The 27334-nt window shown below is 29.0% G+C and overlaps 1 protein-coding gene across 3 annotated transcripts in view; it reads left to right on the top strand.

The window, feature by feature from the left end:
* Window positions 1–27334, top strand: part of LOC106679725 (inactive dipeptidyl peptidase 10) — a 150607-nt gene that overhangs the window by 65286 nt on the left and 57987 nt on the right. For all 3 annotated transcript variants that reach the window (XM_014419043.3, XM_014419042.3, XM_014419040.3), the window contains one exon: window positions 22989–23300. In XM_014419043.3, coding sequence (XP_014274529.1) covers window positions 22989–23300 — 312 coding nt within the window. The remainder of the gene's footprint in view (window positions 1–22988; window positions 23301–27334) is intronic.

Genomic DNA, 27334 nt, shown 5'->3' with positions numbered 1-27334 from the left:
GGTTAAATAAGAAATTTTATAAAATAATAATAATACAAATTTCACGTAACCCACTGGGATTATATCAAAAAAGACGAAAAAATCTTAGCAATGTTATTTAAATAAATTAACTAATAGCTAATTACTAATAGGTTTAGAATAATTTTTATGCAACATTCCAATGAAAAATTATTGATCTTTTATACTCTGTTAAAAACAAAAAAAATTCATGGATCAGATTTTACATACTTTAAATACTTGATCAAAGCATGGTACTTATGATAATATTCAATAAAAAGAATTTCGCAATAAAAAAAAATCCTTTATTAACTAAAATCGCATAGTATGTATAACATTAGTATGTAATGATTTTATTTAAGAAATTGGGACTGGATAAATATACTATAAATTAAAAAATATATATAATGGATAAATGTATTCTTTATTAATATATTTATTTTGTTTTAAATTTGACTCAGTTATCGCTAAGTAAATTGGTTGAATTGAATCAGATGAAGGAATAAACTCCAATAAACTTTAAAATATTGGATGAATAAATTTTCTTTTTATTTCAATTTCTTGAGACAAAGTAATTATTTATTACATAAATCAAAACTTGTATCCTTTTTTGTCTTAACACTTATTTATTTCATCAGTCCAACGTTTCGGCCATTTTAGCCATCCTCAAGGACATCTTCAATTATAAATTCTTCCTCACATTAAATTTAGAATTTCTTTTGCAGGCTATTCTGCCCAGGTCATTCATTAATTATAAGTTAAAAACCTATTTTTTTATTTAAAATTATAAATATCTAATTGTTCTTATTTTAAAATTATCCACCAAAATCACTATCACATACACAAACCATTTATTTTAAAATTTGACTCAGTTATCGCTAAGTAAATTGGTTGAATTTAGTCAGATGAAGGAATAAACTTTAAAATATTGATAATTAAATTTTCTTTTTATATTTTTTTGTAATAGAATGTAAATTTCTTACTTTACAATTACCTCAAAATGTAACTACTCTTACATGCATTTTACTCAGATATTTATGATTTAATTTTTCCATATCCCATAAATACAATAGGAACCCTAATTGATCGGACTGATACAAATGGTAATTCGAAATGGACAATAGATCAAGGAGACAGATAAGGACGTCCTTGTGTAGATAAAGGGAATAGTTGACCACCATTTTGTAGCCAGGAATGGTTCTGACAGGCTATCCATTAATCCGAATTGAAATAGTTTTTTCCCCACCACCGAAGCCGGTTGGGGTTAAAGGTAATTTGTCTTTGAAGTTTTAAATTGCGTCTGCAACTAAGTCCTTCCCTTCAACTGACTCCAACATTAATCTGCTTTATGGCGCACTTTGTAATTCATCCGACCCTCTTTGAATGGGAATAGGGACCAATGGTGGTAACTTTAAGTGATGTTACTTTTTAAATTGGGACACTCAAGGTGTCTGCGATAAAAGACGGCTCATTCCTTACACATTCATAACGCCATTCAGTTATAATAGCTGTTTTAATAGGTACTATCGTATTCTTTGTAACGCATAAAATAAATTGGCGTAATTTACACTTTAATAATACCTGCTAATTTTGTAAAATTTGAAGTCTTGAAAAGAGATAACAGTTTGCTGATTTGTATGATAGGAATTGTAAATCCGCTGTAAATCTTAGCACTTCTTTATTATTTTAAATAATTACATTTTTATTATTTAATTTGTGTCTAATATTTCAATTTTTTTTAACCCTTATTACTTACTATTTTTTTTATTTAATTATTGGTTGACATTTCGGATATCTTTTTATCATCAGGTCCAATCTTGAATTATTCTATATTGTATATCTTCACTGTCTCTTTGTCTTGAACTTTAAAAATTTTTATTTATTATTTCTATTTTTAGATTTCTATCTAATTTAAAAATAGTACTAGTAGTTTACATTTAATTTTAAAACGTACTCACTCAAATCACCTGAGAGCTTTTGGATTGTCAATTACTTTGTAATCATCAAGAGTAATATATTTTTAAATAAAACTTTTTCGATATTAAAATCTATACTGGTTTAATTACATAAATACTGTTAATCATTGTATTGTTTATAATTAGAGACTGACTCTGGTATATATTTATTTTATCTTTTCTGATTTCTTCAACCCACAACCCAACAGCTTTACTCTTGATAAGATTAAAAAGGTTGAACACAATCTATTTCAAGTTCAAGAATAATTAAAACACAAAAATTTATAAGTACAATGTGATACAGTTATAATGACAGTTACTTCGCTAACATTACATGTACAACAGTTGTAGTAATGGCTCAAGACTTCACGATAGTTTCATATCATTAGGCTATACAGAGGGTAGTTAATCCAACATTAGCTTTAAATTATATTACATGTACTATCGGCTATCACGTCGGGCTTCGTGCAACAGTACTGCCAAGGCAATTAATATTTTGTATTTGCTTATTGCATCTGATGCAAAAAACCAGTACTTTATAAAGGGGTAAATATATATTTCCTCAAAAATAAGGAATTTATTTTGCAAGAACGGTACATTACGTTTTATTCAAAGTATATTCCATCACTAGCCACTATTTTTCACATCTTTCTGGGCGGTAGAACTCTTCATCTTTTTAGGCTATCGACGAATCGATGCAATTTTAGGGATCTCTGTACGATGTAAAGTAAGTAAAAAGTACGAGTCTGATATAATATTGGGCAAGTTTTTCTTGAGTGCTTGGCATAATTTCAATTTTTTTTTGGGTCAATGATAGTGGTTTCGCTCAGTTGGAGCAACCCAGTTAACTGGCACAGCTAAATACACAGCACGAAATGTTTTCCATTAATATTCGGTTTGGACGTCAATATTGAAGCATAGTCAAGAGACCTCCATGATTTAATCTTTTTCGAGTAATCGTAGCCGATCTATTTTTCATAAACGATGACTATACGTTGCAAAATAACATGTATTTTATACATAATGTGCAAAATAACAGTATTTTACTCATGCAAAATCGGCGATCAACTTCTCTCGACTTCAGTTTATTACAAACCCAATTTCCTTGTTTTTTAATCACTCCCAAAGATTTTAAGCGTTGAGAATTGTTGAGTCATTGCACTAAATACAAGTTCTTTTTGCTTTCGGGACGAATAATCCTCTATTAATACTTCCAATTTTGTGTCTTCATACACTTTTGGTTTCCATTGCGCTCATTGTCCGCCACATCTTCTCTCACATAAAGCAACCTCACTCACTATATGCTTCTACATGTAATCAATGTGTCTCAGTTGTTCATTTTATCCAATTAAAGAAGTAAATCAAAAGTAGGTCAAAATAAAGGCAAAAATTTAGACATTTTCAAACGGAAAAAAATGTAAAATAAACTGAAAAAAAAAACTGGTACAGAGCCACAAATACTTCAAATAAGTTTATGTTGTTACCAAATGACCAAACCTACGGTGTAGGTTGATATGGTCTGATTTAATCTCTGCGTGCATTCTATTCTATGCAGATGTCTCACCACCACGACTTGGCAGCGGTTCTGTTGCTTTTATGCCAGATCCTTGGTGACTTGTTAGAACATGACATGGCAATAAAGGTTGTATTGTACTTATATATCACTAAAAGACGAATCAGTAATCACTCTATTGATTTTACTTTCCATAAAAAGATGTTTGTAAATTTACAAAGATGATAATAACATCAAATAATTAGTCAATCTAGATAAAATATACACTTGAAAACTAAAGATACAATCTTTGAACATGGCTCTAGATTAACCTCTTTGTAAATATAGCCACCGAATAACATTATTGTTATCAATCTGTACGTAGACAATTAAAACCGATTTACTTTAAGCATTTCTACATCGGCAGTGAAATTAATTATAACAAATCAAGCGTTATTTTTCCAATGCTCCAAGTGAGTTTTGTATCATGACCCTTACAACGATATTTTATGTACTAACCGGGATATATTGATAATCAACCGATATAAAACATGTTTATAAAAATTCGACTGAGACTGCATTACTAACCAGACCTTTTATATTACCACTCAAAAAAACAAAACAAAAAAAAAACTTAAAAATACAACCTTATTCTTTAAAACGTTATATTTAGGCCCTACAATTTATAAAATATAATAATACGGACATTAAATTCCAAATTCCTTAAAAATAATAGAATAACCTTTCTACATGCCAAACGAAACCATAAGCTCAGCCATATACTGACATTAACAATTAAAGTTCGAATGATTTATAAATATTTTCACGACAGTTTATGAAAAAATAATCAAATAAATTGATTTTAATCCAAATAAAACTACCTGCGAACAATAATAAATTATTTATGGGAAGTTTCTGACCTAGAAATCGCTATTTGAATTCCAAAGGTGAACTATGTTTACAACCAGATCAATAAATATAATAATTAGGCACCGTGAAGTAGGAAAACGTGTAAAATTGCATATTTGTAACTCTTTATTACTAGCAATCCATAAGAACGGCTGGATAATTCACGATGGAGTGATTTCAGACGCATCACTGAAGCAGAGATGAAGTTATTTCTTAGAGCAACAGAAAAACCAAGGCGAGACTTCGTCTGAAGCAAAGTTAACCAGGGAGCGATCAGAGGTACCACCATTGGCGACAATCATGGAAAGCAGGCAGTTCAATTGGATTGGACATGTTCGTCGATTGGGTGAAGGGAGGGTGACAATAGAAGGTAGACCTCCGGATAAAATACCACGTGCCTGCTCAATCACCTTTCAGGATTTTATCCAGAGGATTGGGGCTTGGGAAAACTTCGCAGAAATGAATCGGCTAAGCAGAGTTCACGAAGGCTGATGACGCTGGGTCGATAATCCTGTAAGCCATTAATGGCTCGAAGAGAAAGTAAAAAAGGAGATTCTAATTAGAAATGGATACTTTATAACATAACGATATGAAGATGGATAATATCTTTGTATATATGGAAATCACTTTGTCTAAATTATTTTGGTTTTTTTCCGAAATACTCTCAGAAATAAAATACTCCTGATACTTTAGGAAAAATCTCTTCCTTCTTCTAAAAATATTTTTTCAAAGCTGATTGTTTCAGCATTTTTTTCTCGGCTGGAAGTTTTGATAAAGGGACCAGTAATTGAGTTGGATGATCTTAACTTATAAGCCTTAAGTTAGTTCCATATTTTAGGCACTTAAATAAATCGGTGACGTAAGTTAAAGATAGAAGTGGAGGATGCGTAGGAAAAAGAAACAATAATAATACTTAAACGCGGGAACGATGCAAACGAGTTCTTTACTCGCGGCATAAAAAAGGATGTATCCCATTTAGGCCTCCCATGATGTTTCTACTTCTCGCGAGCCATTGAGCAATATTTCCACAAGAACAGCCCCACATTTCTTTCTACGCCTGTAATGAACCTCATGTAAGTAGCATATTCGATAAGAACTTAGATAAAAAAATATCTGTAGGATGGAGGATTTTTTTGCTTTATTTCATATTAATTTTCTTTTTCAACTTTAGACTGAATATGTTTAATAATTTAGAATACTGCAGGATATAAAATTAAATTTTTCCTACAAATGTTCATTTTTATTTTTAGAGATTTTAGGGAGAGAGAGAGATTTTTGCTCATAGCTGGTAATGAACTTCTGTATTTGTATAGGATTTTGTCTTTACTTGTGGGATCTTATTTCTTCGATAATTCGAGATTTTATCGACAATAAGAAACGGAAGAAATAACCAATGCAAAAAAAAAAACTTAAAAAATGTTAAGGTTGTTCTAAACTGATTTTAAATCAGCATTTTATTGATAAGTAGACAACAAATATAGCATAGTATACTAATCACTTTCAACAATTATTCTATTGCAGAATCTCAATTTTATATCTTAATTATAATAATGTATATATTTTCTTAATGATTGATGTTTAAAGTATAAGTATTAAAGTATTTAAAGTAGTCCATGAATTTTATTTTGAAAATATGTTAAACATTCAATTATAAAACATAAGGTAAATTAGTCTTTAAGTTGAAATTAAGTTATTTTAAAATTATTTTGATTGAAAAGTTAGAAAAGTACATTGACGGTAATTTAATTCTTGATTTAAAAAAACAAAAAAAAAAACATGGGAGTTAGAAACAGATTTTGAGTAATCATGAAAAAAACTGCCTCAACATTATAATTTGAACGCATAAAAATTAGGATATATTTTTATATGCTTGTTTTTTATGAATCAGAAGTTCGGCCACAGTATTAGGAAAAATGGTGTACGAAAATTCAACAATATGAAAGTACTTTTTGAATATATTGAACTTATTTTTATTACATATTTTAATTGAAATTTAGTTAAAAGGTTTAAAAAAAATTGTTTTCTTTTACATTTCTAATAATGCTAAGTCATGAATTTGTTAAAAGTATAAGATTGTTCATTTATAGGTGAAAAAAGTATAATTAAAAAAAATTTATTCGTTGTATTAATTAATTTGAAACGTGATAAAAAAAATAATGAAATTAAAAAACTAGATCACCAACAAAATTTATATTATACATATTCTACTATTAATTAAATTAACTTCATAGTATCAAATGATTCATACAATAGATATTAAATATTTCTAATTGAAACTAAATATTCTATGTACATTTCCATAGAAAATAGATTACCCGATACCAAAACAGTAAAAATTTCCACTTTCGATTTCCACGATGATTACAATATTTTGCTAATAGATTAGGCAATTAAAAATGTATTCTAGACATGTAAACATTTAAAACAAACATGTTATTGCCTGTTGAGGTTTCTCAGATTTTTTTTGTACCCCAGCTCAGATTACTGGAGTGTTAGGAGTACGGAAATTATACTTTTTTTTTTTAATAACCATCTTCCTAGTCATTTCTGGCATATGGTAGGGGGGAGGGTATCTACAGGGTATCGCCCTATTCTAAGCATGGTGGGAGACCAAATTTTTATTTTGTGGAACCGCACAGAAATAAAAGTCAACCACCCAAGCTGCAAAGACCCCCGAGATTACACTGTACTGTGTCATTAATAATAATTATAATTTTGATGATTTTTTTTTTAATCGATTTTAACTACTTCTGTAATAGCAGTTTCAATTTATAGGGAAAAAAACAGACCAATTTTATTGGTTCCTTAATAAAAAAAACTCATAGTGGGGAATGAGCTGAACATAAGCAGATAATAGAACAGCAAAGCTCCTATTTGTGTCTGCTTGTCGAATATATTTAGTGATTCACAAAGTTTTACTTGTGACGATTGTGAAATACAATGGGTTCAAAGAGTTAGCCCCACGATTGGAACAAGATAAACAGCTCATTACAGAATAAAGAACACTAATGAGGCCAGGGCATGGTTAAAAGGCGGCAGAGCATTTAAAACAACAATGACAAGGGAACTTTAAGGGCCCGTCAAATGTTTATATTTACTACTGCCAAGCACGGAACGCAACAATATTGAGGAAGGGCCGGTTATAAATAATACTAAATTAGGGCTTTCTTTAAAGTTCGCTATACTTTCTCTCCTTTTATCTTCTATCTCTTATCTTGGACATTTGTCCTGTTTAATTTATTTAGCCGGCTGGGCTGGGGGCTTAGTGGGAGGGTTCCCAAGCGCGCAGGAAAAGACTCCAATCCTTTTGTTCTCAAGATTCGTCTCTTCCTTTCTTCTTCTTATCGATCCTCGTCCAGCGGTATTCTCCTTTTTTACCAGCTGAAGCTTACACGAGAGCTTTATGGTTCTTTACTAGAAATTAAAGTTTTAAAGAAATAGAATCAATATCGTTTTACACAATGAAGTTATACCACTGAAATGTAAAACAACACATTAAAAAAAAAAATAATGTAGGTCAAATATATTTTAAACTATAAAAATTCTTAAAAGCCCATAATACCAGTTCTTATCATTTATTTTTTACCCATATATTTCCGCTGGCATTGATCTTAATAAATCTATTTTCTTGTCACTTTCTTTTTTCTTTAAATTTAATGAATAGGACGTTAAATGCAATGAATGACACAAATTGGACTCTACTTGTTAAATGTGGATCTGGAATTTAAAAAAAGTATTTATGATTAATTAGTGGTATTTTATTGCCTTCAAATCAAACTAATATTTACTTATTACTATAACCAGAAATACAGAAAACTTGTCTTACAACGGTTCAGAAATATTTACATTTGGTCAAATTATACGCCAGTGATAACCGTTTTAAGTTTATTTAGTTTACCCTTCGTCGTAAACCCATGACCTCCTGCCACACAGTATCCTTTAATAATACCTCATTTCCTAAAAAAGTGAAAAACTGTTGAATATAAATCTAGAGATGGGTGCTTTGTTTGTTTAGATGCGTTCTGAAACCCAGGATGCACTTTTATTGAGATGCTGAGTAGCAATAATTGTGTTTAAGATATTATTTTACTTTAATGTTATATTTGTTTGTTTTAGTTTTTTTTATTTGTATATATATTTTTTTATTTTATTATTATTTTTTCCCTTTTATTCCTTAGAATTCTCTTCTTAATTCATATATTTTTAAATATGGCGTTAATGAGCTAAATGATCCCTATTATCATAGTCTATAAATATAAGATAGAATAAAATAATGCACAATAAATAAAAACAAAAAAAAATTGAGGTACTTATAGCACAATTAGATTTGATTCGGATTTTTCTATAGTAAGCTGGAGATATTGGTCGTTAATCATTATGAAGGCCTACAAAGGAACCAATTTTTAAATTAATTATCTCTTGAAGTGTAAACTTCTTAATCTAACTTGGAATGGATATATACATTCCTTACCCTAAACATTACATTTCTTACATTCTTACCAAATTTACGAGGTCAAATTCATATATTCATAAATTCAAGTATTTTATGGCCCAGAAATTAAGTCTCTCCGCAATAGTATTCAATGGTACCAATACAAAACTTCTGTTATAAAATGGGGAGAGATGTACTTTTTAATACGCATAATTATTAATACATGTATACAGTTTAAATTTATGAGAATTCGATGGTAAATAATACTACTGGCTTACTTTGGTTTTGTTCTTTAATTAGTCAACAACCGTAATCAATAACAACGAATAAAAAAAAACTACATATATTCTTATTTTAATTTAAATTCAGGGATTGAAAAACCATTCTAACATTTCTAGAAACCGAATCCGGATTTTGCAAAATACAAAAAGCGAAATAAAATCGGCGCATCGATGACACAGATGCCAAGGGAAGAGCTAGTGAATATCGATTTGCAGCAACCATCAATCAAATAAGATACCCTTCCATATCTCCAAAGAAATATATCACTGTTTTTATTGAGTATTTATTTTTTTATCTGCAGATAAGCTTGCGGTTACAAAGCTTTTCCTTTCTCATCAATTAAACGCAAAATATTTCATATTCAGTACTTCTTCTTAAAACCTCTTACATACCAAGTAACTTCAAAAAGTGTTAACAAAATATAAGGGAAAATAAAAGATAAAAATCTAAAATTATGTTATGAAATTTGTAATTTTCTATTTAAAATCTGGTTCATTATCGTGATTAATTAACTCATTGTTTGTCAGATATTCTAGTACTTCAGAATAGGTGAAAACTGTGGTTAGTCTTTGATTATGTGGCAACTCCTTTTATGAAATTAACCGATAAAAACGTCTATCGACCTATATTTTTAATCGAATCTTTTCTTGTTTACTCAATTCCACCTGTATCTTTAGGATTTTTTATATAATTCAATATATCGCGAGCTGAAAAGGGATTGGAATCTCCTCAGTGGGAATCTGGCTTTTCATACCAAACATCTGTATTGAAGGAACTGCATAATCTAGGGTAAAAATATTCAAACTTTCTAGCAATAACAAGAAAATCTACCTAACAAGAAAATCACAGTATATCAGCTTACTTATGCCATTAATTACAATCAAGTTTAATTATTTATGATAGTTATTATTTCCTTAATTGGCCCTTACTCCTTATTGTTTACTTAGTTTTCAAATTTTACAATCAGAAATAAAAAAAAGCAGGCTGGATTTAGTACGCAGGTCGTTAACCTCTGGTCCAGAGGAGATCAAACACATAAAGGTAGTCATAAAGTCCACACTGGAAAATTGTTGGATGGCTGTCTCATGTCTGACTTTTCATAGTAATAGCATAACATATTTACTCAAAATGTCTCGAGAGTTTATTTTCACAGATTTTTCTTTTACTGTACAAAGTGTCAACAAAATCTGAATAGGATGGGCGATTTCTAATTGGATCAATTTGATTTTTACATAACCCTGTTCGAAAACATCGAGAAAAAATCGACTTTTCACAAAAATCTTCTTATAAAACTCCATTAATTCTATATAAAAATGACTCATGCAGAAAATATATATAAATTAACTGAAAAGCAACTATTTCCCCAACAATGAGTCAGGCCCGTTTTCGAAATAAAAGGTTTACTTTTACTTTGTAATCTGGAAACCTCTATGGGATCTTCTAGAAACCAATCCACAAAATCTCTAAAAAGGATAATTAAAATTGGATTAGTGCAAGCAAGTTACGGGAAATTGAATGCCGACAGATACCTTTAATAAATCTACAATCAAATAAATATAATCGGCCAAACATCTGCTACCATTAATCTGAGTTTTATGAAATTTTAAGGAAATATGTGAATAAGTAAATTGATAAATACCATATCAATTACTTTCACTTATTTAAGCGATATTGTAAATATTTATTTACAAATTTTTTTTCCTTCTTACACCTTTATTTTGAAAAAGGCTTGACCACTAGGGCACGAATTCGGAGGATAGTTTTGCTACAAATTTGTAAGGAATAATTTCTTAACAATTAAAAAATATTTTCTTTTTTAAGGTTTTCTTTAAAAAAAAGAATTGATGCAGTTTAATATGTAGATTTTAGTAAATACTTAATTTTTAAGTAGATATTTATTCATAAATACTACCAAAACGAATTTATTAAAAAAAAAAAGTAGGTCCTAGAACGGTGTGCAGAGAATTTCGTTTCGACGTGAAGGAAAATATTTTATCAAATCCGTATTTTACAAAGACACCAAGCATTAAGGTTTGTTTCAACACGAGTCAAAGGTATCCATCATCAAACTAGTGGAAAATGCGCAGGAAGATTTTTTGTATCAACTACCTTGTAGTTCCTGGATAGTTACACGTGTTCCATTTAAATTTATTTAGCTTTGTTATGGAACTAAAAAAAAAAAAAGACTATGGTGAAGATGTACGAAAGTGGAATCATTTATTAGAAGTGAAATGTGAGTTTTATAATGATATGAAAGTTAATGCAACCACTATTCAAAGAAAAAATATCACTTTTTTTAATTGATCAGATTGATGACTGATTTTTTCCCCCTTTAACCTACTAACACAAACGATTTTACTTACAATTACTTATTTTATTTACGATCCTTGTTCTGTTGATTTTATTTACGACCCTTGTTGAATATTTTAGCTAAAAACACATCCTAAAAAACCGTAATAAAATGTTTTTGTTCCTTCCTTTTTTCCTATTAACAAAATTTAACGCTGATCATAAAAATAGAAGAAAAGTTTAATTCATGTACTTATTAGGTTAAAGAAAAACAAAAAAAAAATCCAATTCATTCAAAAATTGATTGATTGAGAAGCTGGTGTTTGAGGTCAGATCCTTTAATATAACAAAAGCTAATTAATAAGATTTTTTCAGTGAAAAGATGTGACATAAATCCGACTCAAGTCGCAGTCGAAAAAGTCAACCAACCACTAAACCGATTAAGGTCTTTTATAGGGAGCTTCAGCCAATAAAACGATGCTATTGCAGAACTTTTAATTCACTTTAATTGTCTCATTATCTCCACAACCGTTTAATTTTTTTGTGGTGACGAAAAATAAAATGGAAACCATTGCAGTTCGTACTTGTACAGATATACGTATTTGTTCCTTTCTTTAAATTACTCACGTTATTCCTCACTATGGCAATGAACCTATGTTTTTTTGTCGAAGCATACATATTATAAATACATCGGAGTTTATTACATGTAAAGCCATCAAATAATAATAATATTTAGTGGCCGTGTTAATTATAATTATACATCACTGTAATTATAGTTCTATAATTACAGTAGCATGTATAGTTGTGTTAAATATATAGTGTATAAATATGATACTCTTGAAATATTAAAAATAAAATTAAAACTAATACATATGTATATTGTATTATTTACACTCATTTTTAAGTAATATAGTTGTTCATTTAACGGTAATAAAAGATCCAAAGTTTCAAACATATTGAAAAATATTTCTGTTAAGAATTGAGAAATTGTTTAATAATATACTATTGTTATCATTTACATTTTTTTCTTTAGTTCTTCTGTTACTGTATATTTTGTATAAATCAATAATTGAATACTTAATACTCTTAATTGGTGGCAGATTTTATTAATTCTCTTCAATTAGTTGTACAAAAATAAAAAATGATAAACATACTATTTCAATGCTTAAACTTGTAAATTTGTTACAAAGAAAAACTTAGCTGTTTATTATGCAATACAACTTAGAGGGAGCAATAAATTACTTTATAATGGTTGTATTAATTATACAGAATAATCAATGGGCTATCAACTTGTTATTGCGAGAGAAATTAAATATTATTTTATGACAGGCTTCTATTCCATACAGCATATTTATGTTCTGCAAATCAACAATTACCTGCCATCTGAGCTAATCTGTTACAATTTGTCTCAAGGAAGAAATCATCTTGGCAAATATTTTTGTTTTGTTTATTACTTCACTTCACTCACATGTCCTTTATTTTTTAAAATATATTTTCATTTGCACCTTGGGTCACTACCACTTTTTAAATATATATTTTAAAATATAATTTGTTATTCATCTCGTTTAACATAGCTATTAAATTGAGTTATATATTTTATATGCGATTTATAAGATTTATATTATTGATAATATAAAACTTCCTCAAGGTTTTTATAAGGTTATGTTAGTTAAGACTAACATATTTACCTATGAGTGAATTAAGCAATACAAGGATAAGTGGATGTGGATTATTGCCGAACTTCGAAAGCCATTAACTGAAGTGATCTTCCACAACACACTTCACAAAACAAGCACTTTGATGGCGGCACGTTTCAGTCAACCATAATTGCGTTATTTCAATCAAGGATGATTGATGGTATTTGCACGTTTATGTACACCTAACAGCATCGAGGAGCCAAGAAGTGAACTGGGAAAACAGAATTTTAAATCATACATAACATCACCATTTATAACAAACAAACATTATGAATCTGCTGAAGTTAATGTATAAACGCTTTTTAACCATTTTTTTTATTTCAACATCACAGGAATCACAAGGATTACAAACGTAACGTATTTTCTAATTAGTTCTTGAGATGTGATTAACATTAAAATAGGTTACTAAGAATTATTAATAAACATAAAATAATAAGATTTTTACATAATTTATTCGTTGGTTTATGTAAATTAATTTTTTTTATTGCTCAAATAGATTTTTCGTGCTATCATTTTTATGTTTATTTTCTTTCTAGTTACAGTGAAAAACGGCATCTATCAAACAAATGTTAAAATGTTCCTGTGTAATGTCCTATTCGAACTTGGACTCATTTATATAATTACAACTTATAGACAGCTGTATATAATTTATAATAAAACCCAAATATACAATAACTATTTTATGGGATTGCGGTTTTTTAGTCGTAGCCGTAATTTACTTACACATAGATGCATATGATTCAGATAAATGAAATGAATCTGATGAACGAAATGATTCTGGTAACAAGTTGTAACAGATTAGCTCTGTAAGAGAGATACCACACTTCTGCCATAACAAACTTTTTAAAAATATTCATTGTTGAATAATAAATTTTAAATATGTTGAATAGATTTTTGTACAAAAACACATTGTATGTATTTATCTATGTATGCCTTCAACTAAATGCCAGGCACACATTTACTTTGAGTTGGCAGGTTGAATTTGTAAGTGGACTCTATAATTGAAAAAAAACGATTAAATGAAAATAAAATTCTATTATATAAATTACAAGCGTAGTAGGGGGTGTCCGAAATTAAACATTTCTGGTTAAAAGGGTTAATTAATTTTTAATGACTAGGCAATGGAATATTCTAGATATAATGAAGTGGTTGATGATAATATGGATGTTAACTATTGCTAGGTGGACTTACTTCATGCTTCTTTCTTCCCTCCGCATTCCTATGCCTCTCTCTTCTCTGCTTCTGGGAACAACTCCAGGAATTCTACTGACTCATGGTAGATTTTCCAGATGAGTGAACAAAGAAGAATTGCTTCTGGCAGAAGACAAGGTGGCTCTCTCTCATGTTGCTTTTTCTCAACATAATGAGCACTAGAGGTAGTTGGTTCTGTTGTTGGCTACATGTGCCAGTGCTGCTTACATTATGGTAGCCCCTCCAATTCAAACTTTCGGTTACCATGGTTAACCCGTAATAGTATTTATTTACAAATAAAACTGGGGATTTTCAAGATTCTGTTAATAGCATATAAAAAAAAAAAAGTAAAACCACGAAACTTACTGAAACTTTATTTCCGTTTAAACAAATACATTGGGTTTTGAAGCGTTCCTTGAAAATGTCTGGAAGAAAATACAACCTTAAAATATACGGATTATTTCTGTCTGTATTATCACTGAAGATGATTTTACACCGCAGATAACTTATCTGACACGTGATATTAACATTAATACTTCTTACCAAAATAATAATAATATTTGATTTAAGGAAAATGTTAGTTGAATACATTAATTTTTATAAAAAACATTTTAATAACATTTTCTAGTAACAACATTAATAGTAACATTTTGATGTAAAAGCCCCAGTTAACGGTATTGAAATTTTGCGATATATGTTAGTCCAATCTTCAGGTTGCAATCATGGATCATGGTTGTTTTCTAGGGCTAAAAATATTTTAAAAAGTAAGAATCAGATTTTTGTCCACATTTTTTTTTCGCCTCGTAAATGTTTTGCACACCTCTCTAGACCCTAAAATTGAGATAAATGGTTTCACATTCCGAATAAATATTGAGTTGTATCAGATGAATGTGTTTTGTGGGTCTCAAAATTTTATCTTACTGGGCCCCCTACGTTATTTTTGTCGTTGTTTTGAAGCACCGATAATTCAATCACATTTCATCTGTTTATAAAAAAAAAAAAAAAAAGAGCAAAATAAGACCTCACGACGTAGTTCTGCTGCTCTGGTTTTTTTTTTTTTTTTTTTTTTTTTTTTTTATCGTCTACATTACTACCTCAACACGTCATTTCTATATTTCTTATTATTCAATCCTATTACCTGTGTTTTATATTTTATTTATTTTAAGATATGGTTTGCATGAGGATCCCTTAATATTCCCGAAGCCTTCTGATTATGTCATAATAAAACAGGCATCAAAATAGTCTTATAAATCCCTACGTATTGGGTGTTATTATAATATTTATAACTATTGAGGGCGAAACCAATATGGCGATATAAGGTCTTTTTTATCATCACTTAAAATGTTAACAGCCTTACCAATTAGCAATAAATAAGATATTTTACATACTATATAAATATGCTGACTTTTATAAACCGTATTGTATAGACAAATTTTTATTTTTTTCACGGCGAAGATCTCTTAAACTCTCTGTTTTGTAGTCTATTTAAATTTCCTATAAATTTACAATGAATATTATATATTAAATTATAAATGGAATCATAATTATTACGCCGTTGTCGTATAGTTAGTTATTAATAGTTCATAAGAGTTACGTCATACACACACACACACACAAATATATAATAAACACATACATACACCTGTAAGTATATGCTTCGGTATCTGCAACCACCAGAGGAAAGCACAAAGGCAACAACATGGTTTAAAACTTGATATGTTTTGAAAGGTTTTATTGCCAAAGTCTTTTAGCTGACAGTTGCGGGAGGGAGTCGGTAGTTTTATCCAAGTTGCCCGTTGTGTCTCCTACACTTCCTTTCTGATAAAACCTTTAACTTCAGTTCTTTTCTTTTCTCTGTTCTTGGTTAAGATTTAGGTTCAGTGGCTAATAGGACTGAAACTTTTATCAGAATAATCTCAGAACTGGTTTTTATCAATGTTTCGTATAAATTGTTATTTTTTAAGGCAATGTTATAGCAAAAATTAAGATCTTTGTCACCAAAATTTAAAACCGAATTGTCAAAATTTCAAATGTTTATTTATTATAAAAATAAATAAATTTTAAAAATAAGTATTTGTATAAGAGAAAAATACTGGAAAAAAAACAGCTAAAGTTTATACTAAATTCGAAATCATTTTTATTTAACACACATTAGATTTAGAACTTTAATAGAGTATTATAAAAAAATAAAATAAGTAAATGTTCTATCTGATCAGTATATGGTCAATAACTTTAACAAATCGCTAGCAATCATAAACAGAACAATATAGGTTCACAAGCACTTATTCTTTTCAGACTTCTTGTACAATTAATGACAATTTGAAATGAAATCTTCTAATTAGTTTTATTTTTAACAAAACATATTTATTTAAGTTAATTTTTTGAAAAAAAAAAATTATAAAAAGAAATATATTAAATTCTGGATTTTCTTTTTAGGAAGTCTGTCAAATCAATTTCAATAATTTTTTTGATGTTAAAAGACATCCAAAAAGTTGAATATATATTATTCTATAAATTTTCTTTAGAACTGTAAGTTTCGGGACTATTGTCCCATATTCATGAAATCATTTCACAATAAATCAAAATTATGACAAATATGAGGATTATTAAGGTACATGAATATGGAACAATAGTCCCGAAACGTTGCACAGCTGTAAATAAAATTATAGAATAATATATATTCCACTTTTAGGAAGTTTTTTAACCTCAAACATTTATGGAAATACATTAAAATAAACAATATTAATTAAAGACATTATGAAGGTTTTGTTACAAAGATGTTATGTTAAAAACACACGAGTTTTAGAAAAATCGATTTTATGATGCTTCATTCCTATTTTAGAACGGAAAACTCAATTTTTAAAATTTGGAATATACCAGGCGAGAAAGGCGTATATTTAAAATATTCTTTCAAAGAAAATCCTCATTTTTCTTAAAATGTTGGCAAATTAGTTCGCTCATGTCTTTAATTATTACATTGATTTTCTTCTAAAATTGATTGACTATTATTTCAGTGCTTTTCAATTCCATTATTAGTAAATTTCTTTCCTGTTCTACTATTTACAAATTTGTCCTACCTTATCATAGGTGTAGAAATAAGTTCTAAATATTTTTGTCATATTGTAATAAGAGAATTATTAATTACAATCTGTGATACTCGTATCTGTGATATAAGATCCTGTAAATTTCACTTTTCAAAAATTCAAATAATTTATTGTAAGAAATTATAAATAATTTGCTGTATTATTTTATGCTTTATTGCTCTGGTGGTTGCTACCACTACATTTGGACTTTCAGTACCTTAATAAAATGGCCTACAACATACGTGCTTTGGTTTTAATCCAGTACAATGTTTTAATTTTTGTATATTGCAGATTATATAACTATGTAATGACTAGAAATAGAAATGACTATAGCAAGACTCAACCAATCTGCGCCAAACCTGGTGGTGGTTTAGGACTCTATAAACTATATCAAAGGGCAATCACCGAATCTGACAAATTTGGGATAAAATAAATAATTGGGATAAACTGGGCTATGGAGAATTGTAGATGTAATTAGGTGGTTGATGATGATGTAGATGTTAGTTGTTTACTCCAGGTGTACTTATTCCATGGTTTCCTCTTCCCTCCGTAATCTTATGCTTCTCTCTCCTCGGGTTACGGGGACAACTCCAGGAGTTCTACTCACTCATGGTAGATATTAATAATGAGTTAACAAAAAGAAAAGATGGACTGCTTCTGGCAGAAAACAAGATGGCTCTCTCTCTCATTGGCCAGGTTACTTCTCTTGCCACCGATGGTGCTGGAGAAGGTGAGGAGGAGCTACTAATCCTATATATGGCAGCCTTTCCGATTCAACCTTTCGGTTGCCGTAGGTTACCCGAAACAGTAAATATTGCTTAAAAGAGCATTCTGCTTTCCAACGGTTATATTCAAGTAATAATTGAATAATAATTTTTTTGAAAAATCGTATTTGAGGATTTCAGGCAATGCTAAAAACGAATGTGATTTTCCTAAAAACAAAATTTTGTTTACCTACTTTACTCATATCCTATCTTTTTAAAATTTTTAGTGAATAAAAAAAAACATGTAATAGCATCAATAATATTTTTTTCATATTCTTTAGAAAGTGACAAATCGATTCGTATGTAATAACTATGAAACAAATGTATACTTTCGTGCGCCAAAAATGTTTAATTTTTTATTGACTTTTTTATTTACATAAACAAGCCAAACATCTTCTCGAAAAAATTCTAAACGTTTAGCAAAAATGTCCATGACAATCGGATGAACGGTAGGGCATTGCATTAAGTATCAACAAAAATATATTAATTTTTATTTATTATATTAAGATTCTAAATCAATTAAATTACATTATTACTATTATATATTATGTTACACCTTATCAGATGTTTTAAAATAATATTTGACAATTACATAACAATAGAAAACAACTACAGAAGAATCGTATTTCCTGCTGAAACAATATCCACGTCGAAAAGTGGACGCTCTAAACCTTTAATTGATGTTACTGTACAAATATTTACGCAGAATTATCGAACAAAATGTTTTTGTTAACATTCACTGCTGCCTCACATAAACTTGTTTGTTGAAAGCTTCCATCACACGTCAAATTTAGTTTCCACATCGGTTCATGCACGCTAACGGGGTCTTAGAAAATCACACACGATATTTGAGTAAATGGAACTGACATATCCTTTCCACAAAGTATTTTCTAAAATAAAAAGTTAAGGTTATGTTTGCTTACAACTTGTGGAACGAAAATACAAAATTATTTGTTGTAATTTTCTTTCCTCTAGATTCAGGTTTCATGGCATGCACTACTTCATACCATTTCTTTTTTTTTTTAGTTTATTCTATTCAGTAACAGTAACTGAGTAGTTATATATTCTTATAGTTATTATTAAAAAAAAATGTAAAACGTAACAGTTTATCTTTGCGTAAATAGCTTTTAGATTTACAAAAACTGAATAATATTTTATAATTGCCAAATATAGACTTAAGTATTAAGTTTATTATGATATACATACTTAAAATAGTATGAATATTTATGATTTTACATTAATTATAATCATTTAAATCTGAATTACCAAATGTCAAGACAGAATATACAAAAATACTAACCGTTATTTAATGATGAAAACATTAGTGTTAATAAATTTAATTAATGTTTTTATTTTTTATTACAAATTGAATTTTTTTTCTTAAAAATAGGTATTTTGTTAGTGCTTATTAAAAAAATATAATATTAAATTATAATATAATCAACCTTACCTGAAACATATAATTATAAAACATATCTGGATAATCAGGTTTGTATTTTAAATCTTACCTTAATTCTTTGAAAGTTTCTTTAGTTACATGAAAAGAAATTAGATAACTTTGTCTAAAAGGCTGCTAGAGTCAATTAAACCGCTAAAAATACTTCTTCTATTTTCTCTTAGCACATTGTTTCAAACGGAACTCCAGTTTAATGAGAGATTATTTCTGAACCTCAAAGGAATGGTTTTAAAACAACATGGTCTGAAACTTCTAGTGAGGCATTATTAATACTAAAAAAATCAATATAAAAATTTATTTAAATTTAATTAAGTTCAAACATGATTGATTTAAATATGGTGTTAAGCCAGCAGGCAGTTTTTACAGACGATCTGATAAGAATCCCATCCCATTATAAATTAAAAGTAATTTCTTGGTTTGCATCCAAACTCAAACAGGGAAGGATTAGAGGTGCTCTGAGATAATGGTATATGGTAACATTGTGGTTCTGCGAATAGGCTAGAAATGCTACAAACTAGTTTTCAGTTAGGATTGGAAAGGGTTGAGTGGCACTGAAGATTCTACTCAAACAGAAGTGTAGCCCATGTTGGAGCTGATGTAAAGAGAGAGAGAGCGATCCAGTAATCTAGGAAGTACAAGATGCCAAATTGACTATGCACTCTGCAGTACACAGATCTTATCAAAATTTTAACAGCATTGCTTGGATTTTACCACTCTCGTATAGCTATGACTAATCGTTATGATAAGTAATTACGAATAAATATTATATCTGGCTTACAACAAACGAATGGAATTATATGCATACAAGCTAAAGAAAAAATACATACTTATTCCCACTAGATTATAATTTCCTTTTTCTCGTATAGTTTAGAGAGATAGAATTTAAAAATGACCTCTGGGGTGGAATTGAAACACGGGTGAACCTTTGATGTGGTTTCAGTTTACAAAATTATTATGTTAAGTTGAAAATAAATGACATTTTTATTTTTGCACCATTGCAATCTTCTATATATAACTTTAAAGAGAACTGCTATTTTTATAGGATGTGACAACCTTAAAAAAAAAAATAATATTGATGGTTGCAAGCAGAAAATTACAGTTAAAATATATTTCATTGTTCAGTTTATTACGAAATACCTATCATTATTTTATTTTTTTTCCTATTACATATTATATATCATATTCAAGATAAATTAAGAAAAAAAATAAAAGTATGTTTATGTTTATAAATATTTATAAAATCTAATATTCTACTATATCCACACTATCCAATAAACCCTTGTTTCCCCGAAAATTTATAATTATTGATATAAAAAACAGCAAAGAGTTATTTTTTTACCTCAAAAATACCTGACTTTTTTTTTAACTATTGACCAGCCCCACGGGAGAAGTCTTACCTTCTCGATCTGTCAATTACTGCTTTTCCCAACTCAGCGATCTCAACACTTTTCTCCCACCAATTCAACGTCCAAAAACAATCTATAACCATCCAAGTCGTATTAAATATTTTTTAATATTTGCAAGTACATTCCTCACCATATTGAAAGTTAATGTACCGTTTAAATTTAATTTATATCTTTATAAATATTTATTGCAGTGTACAATCTCGTTCACCCAGAGTTATGGAGTCTGGTCTATTGCGGTTCAAACATGCCACGATCATTAAAGAAAACATTCTTGATTTAATTAATAACATTTACGTGCGATATAACAGTTATATTTATTACAGATAGATTACTACTCGCTTTCTTTTTACCATATTCATCTTTGTTTTTTACATTATGTATTTCACAATCTTTTTTTTAATTTAAAAAATCATAAGAGTAAAAAGAATATAATGATTTAATACTACAAGAGACAATAATGAACTTAATTATTGGCTTAAGTGTATATAGCGTAGACGGAGGGCTCCAACGAAAAATTGCCTTTTTTTTTTTTTAAAGAGTTGTAATTATTCAATTTCCAAAATATCCATATTTAAGATTTTTTTTATGTAATTCAAATTATGTACGTGTTTTTAAAAATTAAACTTTAATTATAAATATTATCCAACTGAGGTACATTTAATTAAATTAAAAAAACAGAACATTGTTTACGGAAAAGTATATTAATATAATCGCTATACCATTTTATTTTATGAAACTACTTATAGGAAAACGTGGGACGGGCATTGCTGATCTGAATAGAAAGGGTTTACTGATTGTAAAATAAACAAAACATTAGAAATACATAAAAAGTACAATACAATATAATATATAAAAAGTAAAATACAAAAGTTAAGGCTTTCACTCCCAGGGGGACAATTATACCCAATGGGACGTTTCGAATTGTCTTTGGGATAATGTAACTGCCTGGAATAGGATTGCTTCCTCGTACCGCTGGGGCACCTTGCTTCTTCCATAAGAACACAATGGGACACCTTGTCCTTACCACTGGGACAAAAACCCATTTTTTCACCCTTTCGCTCTAAAAACGCAAAAACTCATATTTTCCATACTAAGGCCTCATTAAGAGATTTCAAATGTTCAGTTTTCTCACTTTTTTTATAATTAGTAACAAAATGGGTTAAATATATCAAAGGATTGTAAATGAAATTATCTAATAAAAATAAATATACATATCAAAAAAATACTTCTCAAACAAATTTCCTTATGAAAAAATGACAGAAAGAAATGTATCTGTAGATGTACCAACTCCTATTACTTATTAACTTTAAAAAGACAAGGATAACCTGGGAAGCGAACTTATGTTAGCAGATATTTTTTTAATACTGCCAGCTATCCTTTAAAGAATATTTCTGTATCTTCGAAATTAAATTAAAATTAAGACTATTTTAAGATCTTGTATTCATAGCATCATTATTATTTTGCGGACACTTCATAAACTGGTATCTACGATATTTGGCACATCATGTATGTATTTTTTTAAGTGTCTTTAAATTAAAATTACTGTCTGATTGTATAAAAGTAGCATTATTTTATTTATAAAAAATTGAAATTATAGAACGAGATCTACAAATTTTCACTCAGACATTTTTTTATTTGATCTTAGATAAGTTGCGAGGAGCATACGTGCCAATTTATACTGGACACTCTGACTTCACAGAATGTGTTTCATATATTGTTGACAATAGTATATGGTGAATTTCACTTATTGAAAAATGCTACAAAATTTTGACTTGCTGTTAATTAAGTAAGCTTTAAAAATATTGTTAACCTCAAGAACTTTTTTCTGTCTTCAAACCGCTTATTCATTATAAATTATTGATTATACACATACTAATGCAACCTAGACACAAAAAAAGGATTCCATTTGTAAATATAAACTATAGATTATAGATTATATAATTTTCAGTGTTCTATATAATTAAATTAGAGATGAAAATATAAATAAATATATTATCCATTGTATTTTTCTAATATATGGTATGTGACCGAACAGGAGCTGACCTACCCAGACCGCGGGGAGGGCCGGAACTGGCTGTCCGTAGTCCTCTCCTTGCTGGTGATCGCTGCCGTGGTGTCGGGTATCCTCACTGCCATCCACAGCCTAGGCTACGTCGACGAGCTGCTCTACTGGTCGGGAAGGAGGCTGTCCCTCCAAGAGGTCCTTCAAGGCGAAATCTCTGGCAGCCGGCTGTCCCCCGCCTGGGTATCCGGCAGCCATTTTCTCTTCCAGGCCGACGACGGAGGCCTATCAGTTTTCTCCACAGTCACCGACAACGTTTCCAGTCTTGTATCCAACCACACGCTGGTAAGTATCTTTTTTATTCTGTTTTAATAATTTAATTCAAATATTGGGTACCGAGTCGTTCCTCAACTGAATCTGCAATATGGTTTAATCAGAAAAAGCATAACATAATAACCGTAATAAAATATAAGAATAATGAGTAAAAATTAAACAAAAAAATGTATAATATAAAAATATATATTAAAAAAAATAATACAAAAATGGAGGAAAATGAAAACAAAAATTAAAAGAAAAATAATTGCGAAAAACTAAACAAAAATTCATAAATAAATTACAAAAATATTATTTTAGTTTTAATACTTGCCAGTATTAAACATATCCCCTTCTTTCAGGTGATTTTTTTCATCATTTTATTTTTTTTTTATGAAATAAAAAAATAATAATCATTACTCAAGAAATACGTTAAGTTATATTAAGAAGAACACATTCTAAAATATGCTTTAAAAAAGTTCAATAATTTTACAAAGTAAATGTTTTCCTATACTTGATAAGAAACGATTTAAGAACACTGTCCCTACACTAGTCCCACTGCCCTTTAAAATATTCCTTCAAGAAGATGGACCTGAAGGAAGATTCAACCAGCCGTATGTGTGTGGGACAAAAGGTTAAACACGAATAAGGTTAAGTAAATTCTTCATCAATGTAAAGATATAACCTTTTACAGACTATAGTGCTAAAATTAAACAACATTTCAACTAGAAGGTGATGATCCATCATCAATGATGACAAATAGATGAACGATTGACAGAATTATGGTTACTCAGACATATCAATCTTTATTTATTCTTAAGCCACAAAGAAGTCCCGCTATGAATCATGTAAAATGTGGCATAGATCATCGAAATTCAAAAAAAGTGATAGTGATGAATTTTAAATGTGTACATTTTTACATGAGCATTCTTTCTCAAACCTGAAAGTAAAAAATGATGGATAAGCAAGCCAGATCTAGTCATCAATCTTATAAGGACTAGAAATATTGGCCGAAATCTAAGAGAATTAAGACAATTATTACCGTTCTTCTCTTCCTTTATCCGCACCCTCCAACGAACTAACTTCTTATAATTTTTCCTAAATTCATACACAACCTCACCTTTATGCAAAACAGTACTTGTAGTAATAAGAATATTTCATCATAAGGGATACAAATGTCAATGAAAAATTATGTTATACTTATAGGCATTAACAAAGAAATACTTATTTGAAACTACGTCAAGACTGTGTCGTATCACAGGACTTCATTGCTTATAATTTTAGTTCTAAATAATTTGAAAGAAGGGACTTAAAAGTTTTCACCTTGAATAATAGAATTAAGGAGCAGTAAAGTACACTCTGTTCTTTTGAATAATGAGATGATTAGGCCGATAAATATTATTAATTAAAGCATAATAACTGACTGTGTATAATAACAATAAGCATGTCCGGGGGAAAATGTCAATAAATATAGACATATAATTAAGTAATTATTAATCATAGATAGAAAACCTAGTTCTTTTTTTATTTAATCAATCGCCCAAGATAGAGGAAGTTCGCTATATTTTCCACAATGATACGTGTTTCAGAATAAATTAAATAAAATATATTTATGATCTATTACAGATGTTGCAAGTCAAGATATACTCAATAGAATATAAAGTAAATATCATTCACAATTTTATTACAACTGCAATTGATTAAATTATAAATATTTTAAAAAACGATGATTAATAGTTACAGAATACAGTTTAAGGTTCATAGTCAAATCAAAAGCAATGGTTAACGAATACGTTGATAATTTATACTATTGGCCAATATATAAGTATAGTTAAATTGAACATTGGGAAAAATAATTATTTATAAAGGTTTTTTATGTTTTTATATCTTTATTGAAATTTACAACTAGTATATTTATATCCAGTAAATTTGAATTTAGTTTATAGTGGAGTCATACAAGCGTGTAGAGAAACTACCCAATGGTAGCACTGTAATTAGGTTTTTACATTAGCAGGTCTCGTAGCCATCTTCTTTTCAGGTGCCTCGATGGATTGTTAGGAATGGAAGAGGAAACAATGTTAGAACAATATTTATAATGGCAGGAATGGTATTTGGTTCGGACTAGATCGGTTATACATGGAACGTTGAGGTCTTTGTGTATGATTTTATTTGTGACAAAGTAAGAAGCATTGAGGATTTTACGAAGGATTTTGAATACGAGAGGAATTCGCAGGTTTAGTGGAGCCCCAAATTATAAAGTTTTATTTTGAATATTTGAAACTTTATTTATTGATAGATATTACAATCTGCCATACCGTTGTGGAATGATGGAACACGTAATAGTGAGAAATGATCACACTCTTACTAAAATAAAATAAGAATGAAAAAATAAAAAATCTCTCTTAAAATATGTGCGAACTGAAGGATGAAAAAATGAACATAATCAAACTATGAATTTATAAAGTTAAATTGTAAAATTAGTTCCTAAAAGCATTAAATTTATTATAATATCGTAATAATTTGTTTAAAATTAGATTTTATTGTCATAAGTTAATTTTGTAAAAGAGAGAATTTTTGAAATATTTTTAGCAGGGTTTATTAAGAGATATTATTATAAGGATTGACTATCAGTTGGTTGTTTAATAAATGTTTCATCTCGTATAATATATTTTATCTTATTATTCTAATACTTTTGCAAGGTATATTCATCAGGTAAATATGGTATGATTTTAATTACTATGTTCATATTTATTATGAGAATTGCTTTATAAATTAGTAATGTATTCGTAAATAACTAACAAAATAATTAACTAATAATAAATAATTAACAATATAAAACTCTCTTATCCTGCAGGGACCAAAACATCAAAATCAAAGCAAAGCAAACAAGTAAGACTTAAGTTATGGTACTTATGGAATAACTGTTGTAATATATATTTGTTGATACTAATATATTTTTTATTTTTTCTAAATTGTGCTATATTTTTGAATAGAATATATATAACAAAATGAATGAGATTAGTGGGGACTGGTAAGTGGAAAAGGAAGTATTAAATTCGACTTGTACTTTTAGTTTTTATTTATCACGCTATAATAGCTCCCTTTTTATAGCCCCCTAGCCCTTGAGTGTGGCAGGATGTATTTTTTTTTTTCAGTTAAGAAGTTTTTCTCTTTTAGATTTATGATACGCCTATATCGTTGTTATAGGCAGCACCAAACTTATGGATTCCTATAAAAGAAACAGTTTTCGTGTCGTAATAAATACTTTTGCATATTGTCTAATAAAATATATAGCGCAAACTTATTATTTATACATGATTTTTATAATAATTGCCTAAATTAACATTTTAGTTTGAGGAGTGAAATTAATTGTATCCCTCTTTTCCAAGTTATATCACTGATATTGAACCATGCATGTTTGTGGAAAAAGTTGGTTGGAGACGTAAACAAGGGGGCACGTGTGGGAGTGAAAGATGTTTATCGCAATTAGTAGAAATCAAGTTTTTTCTTCTGAATTCCGAACAATTACTTAAGTTAAATGATTATTGGGGATGAGTAGTGATATTTGAAGTATATTCATCCGTTCACGATTCTTGCATTTTTTTTCTAAATAAAAGTGAATCGCAACAATATTAGAAATTTATGTTTTGTAAAGAAATTTTGAAAAACAGTCTTAGTGATAGGACAAAGAATGGGTACTATTCAGTATGAGATAGGTAGTTAGATGTTCCACTGGCATATGAGGATAGGACGTAAGATGGTCATAATTCCTTTCGATTTACAAAAAAAGTTCTGTTGGGCTGAACATGGAAAATTAAAATAGGGTGACAAGTAGGATGATATTGTAAAATAATACGGTACCATTAATTGTATAAGCCAATTCTGGACATAACAGAAAGGGTATTAACAGTAAGGGCTGCTATGAAGATGAGGATTAAAAAATGTTCATTTTTGCCAATAAAGATTTTTTTTATCCTATCTGATAAACGAATTTTTATAACTAAAGTTCGTCTAATTTAAACATTTAAAAATGTTATTTTATATATTATATTTTATAGTCTATTTTA

The sequence above is a fragment of the Halyomorpha halys genome, unplaced genomic scaffold, assembly GCF_000696795.3.
Source record: "Halyomorpha halys isolate HHAL.00 unplaced genomic scaffold, Hhal_1.1 Scaffold215.1, whole genome shotgun sequence".
In the NCBI taxonomy this organism is placed as follows: domain Eukaryota; kingdom Metazoa; phylum Arthropoda; class Insecta; order Hemiptera; family Pentatomidae; genus Halyomorpha; species Halyomorpha halys.
The sequence above is the reverse complement of the archived record's forward strand: the minus strand, read 5'-3'. Positions and strand labels throughout refer to the sequence as shown.